Source organism: Magallana gigas, chromosome 6 (assembly GCF_963853765.1).
Source record: "Magallana gigas chromosome 6, xbMagGiga1.1, whole genome shotgun sequence".
Classification (NCBI taxonomy): domain Eukaryota; kingdom Metazoa; phylum Mollusca; class Bivalvia; order Ostreida; family Ostreidae; genus Magallana; species Magallana gigas.
In genome coordinates, this window is record NC_088858.1 from 23,387,514 (window position 1) to 23,399,909 (window position 12,396).

At 32.9% G+C, this 12,396-nt stretch overlaps 2 protein-coding genes across 2 annotated transcripts; one reads left to right on the top strand and one right to left on the bottom strand.

Annotated features, from left to right (window-relative positions):
- The first annotated feature begins 200 nt into the window (after positions 1–200).
- LOC105324679 (TATA box-binding protein-associated factor RNA polymerase I subunit A) lies at positions 201–7,200 on the top strand. Its single transcript, XM_034469922.2, has 12 exons — positions 201–334; positions 517–658; positions 1,129–1,295; positions 1,680–1,744; positions 2,188–2,299; positions 3,004–3,139; positions 3,873–4,009; positions 4,318–4,470; positions 4,741–4,804; positions 5,234–5,351; positions 6,054–6,187; positions 6,623–7,200. Exons 1-12 carry the CDS (start codon positions 323–325, stop codon positions 6,724–6,726), a joined length of 1,344 nt encoding a protein of 447 aa, XP_034325813.2. The 5' UTR covers positions 201–322; the 3' UTR covers positions 6,727–7,200.
- Positions 7,201–7,459: 259 nt separating this feature from the next.
- On the bottom strand, positions 7,460–12,343 carry LOC105336792 (eukaryotic translation initiation factor 3 subunit K). Its single transcript, XM_011441256.4, has 8 exons — positions 12,203–12,343; positions 10,390–10,488; positions 10,002–10,122; positions 9,698–9,772; positions 9,451–9,517; positions 8,189–8,266; positions 7,863–7,988; positions 7,460–7,573 (listed from the first exon to the last, which is right to left on the bottom strand). The coding sequence occupies exons 1-8, from the start codon at positions 12,253–12,255 to the stop codon at positions 7,542–7,544; spliced, it is 651 nt and encodes a 216-aa protein (XP_011439558.1). The 5' UTR covers positions 12,256–12,343; the 3' UTR covers positions 7,460–7,541.
- Positions 12,344–12,396: the final 53 nt, after the last annotated feature.

Consider the following 12,396-nt stretch of genomic DNA (forward strand, 5'->3'; position numbering starts at 1 on the left):
TGACTACGAAAAATAATGGTTAAATCGCACAAAGATTGATCAAAAAGCCCAAAACTACGCGTTGCAGTTAATAGCAATAATATCATTTCTTTAGAATTAAGCAATAGCTATAGACTCATGTGGAAAAATGAATATATTCTTATAGATTCTAAATTTGTTCAAAGTCTTCTCCCGAATCATCGTTTATGTACAAATTAATATAAAAAACATTCGAAACTCTCGGAGATCATGACTCATTTGGGTATAAGCACTAGAGGTGTGCCGAAAGTAAAAACAAAAAGCACCTGTTCCAGTTTTCGAGTTTACTCGGTGAAAACCAGGCATGGAGAAATATGTAAGACTTAAACATAATTACATTTATTTATACCAGATATTAACGTTATTCGCTTTATTTTATGGTTTTTAAGATAAAATTGTGTAAAAATTATATTACTTTGAAAATTGATCTCTAATATATGATATTGTTATAAATTTTTAAAGCTGACATTCAATTCATTTATTTCCGTATGAACACAGACTACTCCAGAACAATGTCAAGATTTAGAGGACATATGTACGCTTCTACAAGACAAAGGATCCAAGCAGTTTTCCAGGAAATATTCTTCACTGCCTCCTATCATCAAGTGGTTTGATGTACTAGAAGATAGTCTTGTTGTAGGCATGTGGACATTTTTATATGTTCAACTCATAATATTTGTATGTTGAATCAATTATTTATTCATCATTCTAAACCCATGCTGTATGAAACTGATCATTACACTTTTTTTGCATGTTTATCATGATATTTATCAATTTCAGTTCACTTATAAAACAGCAAAACTTTGTGGTTTAGATGTTTGAAAATGAAGCTTATGTCATATAAACCTGCGGTTGTTTACAGATGCAAGGATAAACATTAACAGGATAAATGAGATTTCCTTTACGAAAGCAAAAAAAAAAAGTCAGAACTTCAATTAATTAGGATAAGGTTGAAGGGAGGGGATTGAAAATGTCTTACACTGCTTTTTTCTTATTCAATAACTAAATAAAAGTGTCTTTGATTCATAAATGAAGAATCACATGAGATAGAATACGTTAAATACCAATTTAGTAATGTTAATAATTTATAGTATACATTTGAAATTATAGATGATCCTTTCAAGACCAACTTCAAAACCGATCATTACAACATGCTAGTGCCTAATATATTACGACTGTTGAGGTTCTGTTTCCTGACCAGGAAGGACGTCCCTACCGTCACTCTCCTCAGTCTGCTGACCGACGAACCTCAGAAGCACATAGACGTCATCTGGAAGGTATAGTTACCAAAAGTTGTTGACACGAGTTTAACATCAGGCTCACAGGTGTGCTGTTATTAACCAAGTACTGTATGTGCCTTTTATTTACGGGAAAGAGCTATGCTGAGAATTTATCTGCAACAATTTTCACAAGCAAGCATTTATTCAATTTATTTAAAAAATTGTGTTTTGTATACATGCGTGTTAAATGCATGCATGAAGTGAGGTTGCTTGCATGCCTTGCTGATTTTCATCTCACTCACGTATTTGGTTTACAATGATATATAATGTAAAATACTTTCAATGAAATGTATATACATGTACATTATTGACTTTCATTCAAGCTTAGAAAAAAAAAATTCTTATGGCTGGCTATCATACTTGTATATGATTTTATTCTAGGGTGTATTAGAAGTAGCATACCACAACCCTGACAGATATAAACCATTCTTCTTTCAACTTGTAAAGTAAGTACATTTACACATACCGGTACTTTGTCAGATGTTTGCAGGAACTGTACTTTTTACCTTTTAGCCACTCTGCCCATGGGCTAATTTAAAACTTTTTTATGTAGAATGATAGGCGATATCTTTATTGAAGCAGATTTCAAAACTGCAAAACTTTTAAGAAGTGAGATGAAGCAAAATATTTAAATTACACATGGCAGTCAGTATTAACTTTAATGAAGTCAAATATTTAATTTTTGAACTCAATTTTGCAGTGTGATTATGAAATGGATTTTATTATTGAAATTTTATCTGTTGTTTTTATATTATTTCCATTGGCAGTGAAACTACATACAGTGTACCAGTATTTGCAGCCAAAAGGCATATAAATAGTTTTTTGCTGGATTTACATGTACATGTTTCATAATATTAAATATATATACCGGTATATAATTTTTTTACAGTCAGCTGAAATCCTTGTATGAGGTGAATGCTAAAGAAATTCTTCTAGAATATCTGTTGTTCGTCCTACACCAAGGGGACATCAATGAAGCCAAGCATGTTTTCACCGTACATGTATGAACATATTTGATTTACAGTTATGTGAGAGATTACACACTTACATATACTGGTATTACTATACACGATTTTCTATGGAGTGTCCTTTTTTCCTGTGATGTCATAAAAAGAGTTATATAAAGGATAAGAATAAGAATTTGTGGATAATTTTATTGGACAACTTTGTATTCGTTCACAAAACTTTTTTCACTTTTTTTTCATCATTTACTGTGTCTATAAGTCTGTAAAGTTTTTTTAATTTTTGAATTCTCCAAAACCATTTTGCCAATTTTTTAAAAAATTTCAAATACGTAGAAAAAAATTGTAACAAAATATGATTTTCCTTTTAAGTGGAGTGAGTTATTTATAATTGAAAACTCAGGAAGAAAATTTATATGAAGGAGCATGTAAATGTCACCAGGTTAACAAGTCTATGAATGGCAGTCAATATATGGGGTCTCAATAGCTCAGTGGTAAGAGCGCTGGCATGGTACTCACAAAGACTTGACTCTTTACCACCTGTTACATAAAGAATTTACTTGAATGATGTTGAGATAAATAATTTGCTAATTTTCGGGTTAGGATAAGTCATGCCATAAATAACGTAATTACCGGTAAATAAAGTTACGTGTATCAAAAGTTAGCAATAGATATACTTCCATCAGATTAAATTATTTTGCTAATAAGTGATGTGACCCATTGGATTTTTTTTGTTTTCAAAGGCAATTTCAAAGAAGAACCATGCTGTTACAGAACAGACAAAGAATGTTGATATCCTGTGTAAGGCGTATCAAGGACTCGTGTACTATGTGGAGTGGATATTGGCCAAAAGCAGACATAAAAAATTCCAGGACTTAGGTAAAAGTACTGGTACATGCACATATCCTGGGAGGAGGGGAAGGGGGGGCACACCTGCCACCCTGAAAAATACAACCGTTTTAAAATCACTTAGTGATGTTAAAGTTAGTGAAAAATAGGGTTGGTCCCCCTGAATGGCCTTGCCCTTGTATCTCTCTCCCTTCATTTTTCAATTGAATGTAAGTTGTTCTTTGTTTTTCTTTCTTAATTATTTAAGGTATTCGATGTATAACGACCACATTTTGTACCTTATAAATGAATGGTCCAATATTCTGAATCATGATATCATTTTGAAGGTGTTATCAAATTAAAATACTCCACCAAAGGGATTTTCAAAATTTTGATTATGGTCCAACTAATTACACCTTGAATTTTGCCTTGAAGTCTATAGGCGATGTATGCTTTATTAAAATATTGTTAAAAGTCACTTAAAATTCCTAAAACTCTTTTGGTTCATACATGCATAAACTTTCTTTTTATTTAAATATGAAATAAAATGAATCATTTACCGCAGATATTTTTTCGAATTTTTTTCTTTTTTTCATCAAGGGGAGATAACTCTTTAAAAAAATTTAAAGTGCAAAATGACCAGCTCCTTATATGTTGTCTGTCATGTGAATTTGGTTCATTTCACTTTCATAGTTATCTAGCAATACATATTTATACTAGTTTAAAATGAATATCCCTTCATTATACATTGAATACCTTAAGATTTCTCATATTCTCTTTGAAGGGAAGCAGTTAGATACTGAGACCAGTGAGAACTTTGAGCAGTTAATGCTGGCCTGTGCAGACAAAGCTCTGAATAACTTTGAGGTTTTGAAAGATGTTCCAGGAGTTTGGGATATATTTATAACCAAGCACCTAGAGGTACTTTTATTATATTTATTAATACTGTACGAAAGAGGATTGGAGTTCAGTGTATATAATGATATAATGCAATTGCAATATCCTATGAATTTAATTTTCAAAAAAGAAACATCTTTTCCAAAAAGTGTCTTATTCTGGGATATCGAAGTTGCTTTTTTAAAACATTTGCCATATTCATCGAAAAGCTATCTAAAATTTTGTACACTTACCAAATTATCATATTATAAGAGGTATACGTTTTTAGTGGTAGTCTTTACATTGTAGTTCTCGAACAAAGGGCATTGATTTCTTTGTTTTTGTTGAGTCAGATACTGGAGCATTATGACAAACTGGAGGAAGCAGAGGCCCTTTTACGATCCTACAAAGACAAGAATGAGGACAATCCAAATGCCCACAAGTTTTTATATTCTTTTGCAGTTCGTCAGGAATGGCAGAAGCCTACTAGAATTGACCTTTTGAAGGTATCATTTGGCATTACATGTACATGTATAATAAGTTATTGCTAAACAATTAAATTACTATTACCTTAAAATCAGAAAAATAGATAATTACTGATTACTCATGATAATTCAGCAACTTGTTATCAGTTACAGCTGATTACGATTACTGCTTACGTGCAGGATTCAATTTGTCTGCACCGCTCGGTGTGTCATAGGACTGACGACATCGAAAAATAAGCATTCATGCTTAAATATAATGGATAAACATTTTTAGGTTTTGCTTTATTTCAGGGCTTGGCAAAACATGTCCCCTCCGACCCACTAGTTATTGAGCTGTGTGAATTATTGATTCAAGGTGAGAACATATTTATTGATATGATTAAAAAGTACATCTGTCTACTTAAACAATGCCTGATCGTTGTATATATACATGGACAGTGTATATCCATGTAAATTTTCATATAATTAACAGTGATTTTATTCAAATTGTTTATCATGAATGTATAAATATCCTGACAGTTGAAGATCCTAAACAATTACCGTAAGTCATTCAATGTTATTGTAAGCAAATCTGGAAGATTCACGTAGCATGTTTATGTGAACTATATGATACTTGATAATCATCGTCTCAAGCAACGGGTTTTGTGTCCATTCTATTTCGGAAATAGAATGGACACAAAACCCGTGGTTTGAGACAATGCTTGATAATATGTCAAGTCTTTGAAAATTATTTTGTATTCATTCTTAATCTGTTCATACAACTAGATTAATGATTTATTTGTAGAAAATGAAGGTCAAAATGCCATTCCTTTCTTGTTTGCTTTGTTGGATGATGGAATGTGGCAATTTGAACTTCGACCCTGGAAGCTGATGTCAGAGTTACTTATCTCAGAAGTCAAAGGGTAATTATTGATTAAGAGAAGTATGACATTTATGTAAAATTAAAAAGTAATAAATCATGATAAAAGAGAAGTGCCAGGAAAGTACCTCTCAATGAGTATAATGACCTCTGTTGATTTTGTGGTCTAAAGGTCAAAGGTCTAAATTGATATGAAGATGTCCAGAATTAGATCTTTCTTGATTTTGAGGTTAAAGGCTAAAAGTCAGGGGTCTGCCTAAGATTTTAAGAACCCATTTACTGCCTGACATAAACCTTACAGGTACCGGTATGCACGCAACATTAAAAGTAGTCAATTAGGCCTACAAAAATAATTTGTGTGTTTAGGGTAACACTGATGAAAAAATTAGGTCTGGTAGGTAAATAGGGATTTTTTTTAATTTTATATTTTTTTATGCATGAATCCTAAGAGTGTTTGTTTATGTCATATTTAAAAATGGGTTTTTAATAGAAATAATATAAAAATCACAAACGGATAAAAACAGACATCTAAAAATGGTAGGATCGGGGCATTTTTGTAGGTTAGGTAGGGTTACCCTAAACACACAACTTTTTTTTGTAGGCCTTACTACTGATTTTAGGTTCACATTAGTCAAAGTTCAAGGTTCAAAGGTATTGTCGGCTCAATATTTGTAGAATCTTTTTATTTTTATCTACTTTATACCTTATGAAGAAATGAGTTTTCCAGAAATTTATCTAATTTCAGAGTCAATGTGATGAAGGGGTGTATGACCTTTCGGACGTCCTGGTGGCCTCAGTATCACTTCTCATCCACGTACAACTGTTCCTCCCAGCTCAGTTTCCACAAGGCTGTCTGCTGTCTCCTAATGAACCCAAATAGTAAGGAAAACTCACAAAACTTATTTGTCTTTATTCAAAGAAGAAAGTAGGTTTAAAACTCTTTGAAACTAAATAATTAGCCCAGGCTCACAAGGTTTATCTGTCTGTAATTAAATAAAAAGAAGGGTATAAACTCTCCCTCAAAAAGACATGTCAATTAATGTACTGTATTGAAAACCCCAAACAGTAATCACTATCCACTGGGCAATCTGTCAAAAGGTATTTTGAAACAACTCTGTGTTTGTCCCAAATGTTATTCAAAGCTTAGGCTTGGCATAAAGCTTGCTCCTTCTTGGACAGCTTAATTTATTTTACTGCAGTATATGGACAAACTTGCAATACAAAGTATTGAGTAAAATGAGTTCTCATACTGTACAAATACATGTATATATATATTGCATTGCAGAATTTTAAAAATGTCTTTTTTTTTTCCAGATACCGCATTTCCTGAACAAGTGATGATGACACTATCCCCTGAGGAAAAGGAACAGTTTTTATCTCTGAAGAAAAGGTTGAAGGACCTCTCCAAAGGCTCGTGACTGTATGGTTTGTGTAATCGGTTACTCACAACTGACAAACTGCCACAGCAAGTCTGCGGGAAAAGAATGCCAGATGCCTTGGCCCAACGAAACCTCAGCCCATGAACATGCTGTTGAAAAGATCTAATAACACTTTTTGAAAATGGTTTGTCCCCAAAGAAGTTGGACGAGATCTTGGATATTTAACAGTTATATTGGCGTACAGTTAAAAAAGACAGCCATGCTAGTCATGTTGTACAGTGGAAATGTATTTGTAGTGAATTATGTACCCGGAACCCATCGAGTTGGACCATGCAATTTGCAAAAACAATCTTTTTTAAGCATCTTTTATGACTTGGACAATGTCAGTACATTATACATGTACATACTGTTTTCCACTGATGTTGTCTGTGTGTTACTGTTTATTTGTTGAAAGATGAAATAAAAGATCTAAGATTTGATTTCTTTTTTTCAAGATCAGGTCCTGTTTAGGTAAAAATACTTGTCATAATTAATTTCGGAATATGCTACCACTTTTCAGACATCCTACAACACCTAGTTCAGATGATTGTGGATTGTGTGCTCATATACTGACTGAAAAGTTTAAGAGTTTTACTAGCATGTTTTCTATACCGCCAAGTATCATTTACACGAACCAGTACATGTAGCATAAATACAAAGCAAATAAAATTGAAAACTTTAGGTATGATATTCCATGTTTTTTATTTTTTTAAATATAATGTTTACATTGCACATGCATGTACACTGTACATGTACAAGTATAAACAGGAGGTTAATGACAGTGACAGTTTTAAATAAAAAGTCTCAATCTCTGATCATCGACAATGGGCCATGATGCCTGCAACACCTACAAGAATAGAAAAGTCACTTTTTTTTTAATTCTTGTTAATTATAATAAGATATCAATTTGCAAAGGACTACAGATGTATTTCATCAATTAAATTGATTTTTTTTTAAAATTTGAATTCAAATCTGTTCACAAGAGACATTCAACCAAGATAACTGATAATCTTGATTTTTTCATCATCGCATAATGATATTAAGCAGAAGTATCACATTAGAATTATAGAAATCAAATTTTATATCAATAGTTTCCTATGGCTAATGAATGGCTTTGTAATGGCCTACACACTCACTTTCAAATGTAATGGTCTCTGTGATGTTTTTCGTTTTGATATTCTCCTCCTGATTGACAATGAACACATTCCCATCTTCCTGGAGTTTCCAGCCATATTTGTTAATCCACTGCTGGACCTGATCCTCTACAAACATCAAAACCACACATCAAGTAATATAGGATTACAGTCTATATCAAGGCTGACACTTTACAGTACTCTTTCCACTTTTCAAAAGGAAAGGAGCATCACTTTTTTGGCTAGTAAGTTTGTAACATGATTTTATACAATGTAAGTGTCTAACACCATTGCCATTTGATGCAGCGAATATGCATGTGTGTTTGTACCTGGAATATCTCCTAGAAGCTCTTTCAACAGATCTGAAGGTATTGTCTGGTATGTTGCTGCTATCACATGACACACAACTGAAAATTCAAAACACATCATATTTTATATGTCAACAAGATACTAGTATACAGTAAAACTCGGTTATAGCGAAGTCCTAGGGTCCAATGGAATTACTTCGTTATATCCGTAATTCGTTATATCCGTATAAAGTATTCGTAATAATATCTATAGCGAATTCACTATATACATGTTTTCTTTCACCAGACTATAAATTTCGCTAATTGAGGCTTAAAATAAAAATTCATTACTTTGATACCTTTAATAATCGGATTGTGAATTGAAAAAATTATATGAAAAAAAATTCATTCAAACTATTTAATTAATTGGTAGTGCATACTTTTTTAAACTGTAAAAAAAATTTGTTATAAAGGTGTTATATTTCGTTATATTTCATCTCTACGGGACTCAAAATCAGTTCGCTATATCCGTAAATTCGGAATATCTGAATTCGTTATAACCGTAAAATTTTGCAAAGATTTGTTGAGATTTTTACCGAGGATTCCAAAAAAGTTAGCTATATCCGAAAATTTGCTATATCCGTGTTCATACTAAACGAGTTTTACTGTATTGGCATTTAACTGGCTTTTCCGTATTTAAACTGTATGCAAACAATTACTAGAACTAAATACATGTACTAGAATCAAATATCTAGAACAGGATAATTTTTCTTGAAAGTTATTTAAAACATTAAGTTTGCATAGATACCTTAAAATTGGATTATGACAATTATCAGTAATGGAAATTTAGCAAACATACATGTACGTGTACATAACCAACTTTATAGATTGGTATGCAGGGCTGCGTTCAAGATCGTAGCGGCTAGGTAGGGCTACGTAGCGGCTACGTTGTTGAACGGTATGCTAGCCTAGCCGCTAGGTAGATATTCGTAGCCTAAATATTTTATGCTAAGCATCGAATTCAAGATGGCCACCTTAGTTTCCACTTTGTAACAAACACGAAATCTATTTATATAGTGATATTTTATTCATCCTTTAAGTTATAATGAATCTTAACATATATATTTCCGCTTGAAATTAACAAATTATGTAAATGTAATAAGTCTTCAGTTGAATATTTCCAACTTCAAATCTGAGACCTAGCGGCTAACCTAGCGGTCCGTTCAATAGACCTAGATATCTACGACCTAGCGGCTAGGCTAGCAGCTACGATCTTGAACGCAGCCCAGGTATCTCATGCTTACATTTTCTTATGGAATCATCAAACCCCCTTATGTTGGCAGTCAGGTCAGGGTTGGTTCTCAGGGCTCCCTAGATTAAATCAAAGTGGGGAAAATGAAAACACACATGTACATGCAACTCATGAATCAACTTATTCACAAACATAATTGCAAATGAAAGTGGTGTCAAAAAATATTTCATTCAGAGCAAAATCACAAAGCAATGTGACTGTAATAAGCTGAAGAAGAGTAAAAGCAGTATTTTATTTACCCAGAATTCTCTAAACTGGCAGGTTTCCAACAGATGAGCTAGATTCATGACCTGTGCTGTGGGTTCTTCGTCATGCTGCAAGATACATTTGTAATAAAACAGATGTACATGTATTCCAAAAACACACTCCCACACAGTAATCAACAATAATTATTCAATTTGGGATTAAGAAAACTTCAGTTATCTAAAAAAAAATTATCAATACATGTGACGTGTTAACATATAATGTGAAGTCTGCAAATGACAAATATTACAGGTACAGTATTTACATAGAGGCACATATATCTTAAGAAAAGGTACTTACTCTGACTGCATCAATCAAACATTTGCACAATGTAAAGTCAGTATGTGGCATATTTGTGAGGGCCTTGAGTAGAATCTGGCATGCCACTGTAGTCTGGTAGTGCATGGGATTGAACTGGTATCTGGAAAGGTGGAGAGAACATGTTTTCAACAAATGTCAGGATTTGTAATATGTATATGTACTGGTTTACAAATTTCCTTTATTGTTATCACTATAATGGCCATACTAAATTGTATTCTCAAGTAAAAATTAAAAACAAAATTACTAAACTTTATCTAATTGCACCAGATTTTATGAAGGAAAAGAACAATAATGCAAGAATAGTTAATTGAAAAACAAATATAATTCCTGTTATTTACTTTCAATTGATACCTCAGCCTATACTTACAATTTAAGCACTGCAAGATTGGCCTCCAAGTCATAGGTTCCTTCTTGTGCTTGCATGTGTATATACTTCTCCAATGTTCCTAGGTTTTCTGGGTTGTACCTGTAACAATAGATAACAAGTTGCGAAAATCACACCTGAATACATGTACATACACTGGTATTCAGATATTTGAGAGATCATGGATGCATTTGATTAAAGCTTTTTTTCTGTGTGTGTAACGCCTGAGCACAAAAATTGACACAAACATTGTCAAACACAAACACAAACTAGAGATACTGTGAGCAAGCTCATAATTGATACCCCATTTGTATCCTTATGATAACAAACATGACTGGAATCAAACGATAATCCACATGTCAAGCAGCTATTAAATGTTTTTGAATTTTTGGTAAACCGAGCCCAATTTTTTTACTGAAATTTTTTTTTTCCACATAATTTTTTTTTCCCCAAAAAAGATAAAATGCATCAGGACGGGTCATTTTCAGTGGGCGCGGCGGAGATAAGAATGTTACAATTAATTTAATTTCGCCTTATACAAGCAAGCCTTGTGTCAAATTTCACCTTTTAATCATTTCCATTCATGCAAGACATGACACATATAAGAATTAAGCATCTTTTAAACAATGACTTTGAACTTGCCCTATTATGACCTTGGGTCAAGGTCATGACACACCCTCAGGTCATAAACAATCTTTGTGTGAAGTAAGAACTTCCAATGTCTCTCCATAAGAAAGATATGGAAATAGAAAAAAAAAAAATCCACAGAATTTTTTTTTTCCAAAATAAAAGATAAAATGCATTGGGACAGGCCATTTTCAGTGGGCGCGTTGGAGATAAGAATGTGCAATTAATTTAATTTCGCCTTATACAAGCAAGCCTTGTGTCAAATTTCACCTTTTAATCATTTCCATTCATGCAAGACATGACACATATAAGAATTAAGCATCTTTGCAATGACTTTGAACTTGCCCTTATGACCTTGGGTCAAGGTCATGACACACCCTCAGGTCATAAGCAATCATTGTGTGAAGTAAGAACTTCCAATGTCTCTACATAAGAAAGATATGGACCAAACACAAATTTTGCACTTCAAAACTAAATTAACATATTTCTGAACTACTCAAAATTTGTAAATACCTCAGGGTTCAAACCATGTTCATTCAAAAGTATGAAAAATTCCCAAGAGTTCTCCTATAAAACCTCTAGCCTACCAGGTTTCAATACACAGCTAAAAATGTGATGTCTACAAGGATTTTGTATTGCAACTGACCCGGATGATAATGTTGAAAAATTGTGTGAGGTATTCTGAGTGACTTCCTAAAGGAGAAAAGATGTCAACATTCCCCGTTATAAATCTCTGCAATAAATCAGTTTTCGCCCCCTGTGACTTTTTTCGAATGAAAAAAATATTGTGCGTGAATAAGATTATTTTGGATATTTTCCCTTTCATCAATTTCAATTGCATTTCTTTCACAGGTATGTGTATTTTTATTAAAAATTATATTTTGGGAAAGACTTTACACTCTTTAACATCTTTAATATCACGTCACCTGCCTGCATTAAACTTTAAATATAAAGGAGATTGTGGCAAGAAACATTTCTGAAAACACTCCAAGCATTTTCTGTACTGTAGCTGACACTAACTGTACTCATTTAATGTTAACCTTATTGTATTTTGACAGATTATTGTCAAACATACTGTGTGTAATTGTACTGTTGTTGGGTGTTATGACTACACACAAGGAAACTTTCTTTACTTTCCTCTGAACTAACATCTAAGTTACAATTCAGTAAGTCGTCTTAATTACAGTACCTGTCTATTCCTTTCAATAAAGCAGCAACATTAGCTCTCATTGCTTCTGCCATCTTTCTATTTTTGTAGAGCCGGTGACATGTGCGAGATCTCTATCAAATGTACGCTTATTGTAGAGAATTTCTCTTTTGCATCAAGCGTTTAAAAGACACAAGTAATGTCGTAAAATGTGTATTGTCAGTCGACTTTCTATC

Bases quoted from the DNA above. Each gene is read 5' to 3' on its own strand.
- LOC105324679 (XM_034469922.2), top strand. The intron at 4,471-4,740 runs GTATCATTTGGC...GCTTTATTTCAG, and splicing joins CTAGAATTGACCTTTTGAAG to GGCTTGGCAAAACATGTCCC. The intron at 6,188-6,622 runs GTAAGGAAAACT...TTTTTTTTCCAG, and splicing joins TCTCCTAATGAACCCAAATA to ATACCGCATTTCCTGAACAA.
- LOC105336792 (XM_011441256.4), bottom strand. From the start codon at position 12,255: ATGGCAGAAGCAATGAGAGCTAATGTTGCTGCTTTATTGAAAGGAATA. The intron at 9,518-9,697 runs GTAAATAAAATA...GATTTAATCTAG, and splicing joins GCCAGTTTAGAGAATTCTGG to GGAGCCCTGAGAACCAACCC. The intron at 7,574-7,862 runs GTGAGTGTGTAG...CTATTCTTGTAG, and splicing joins AGAGACCATTACATTTGAAA to GTGTTGCAGGCATCATGGCC.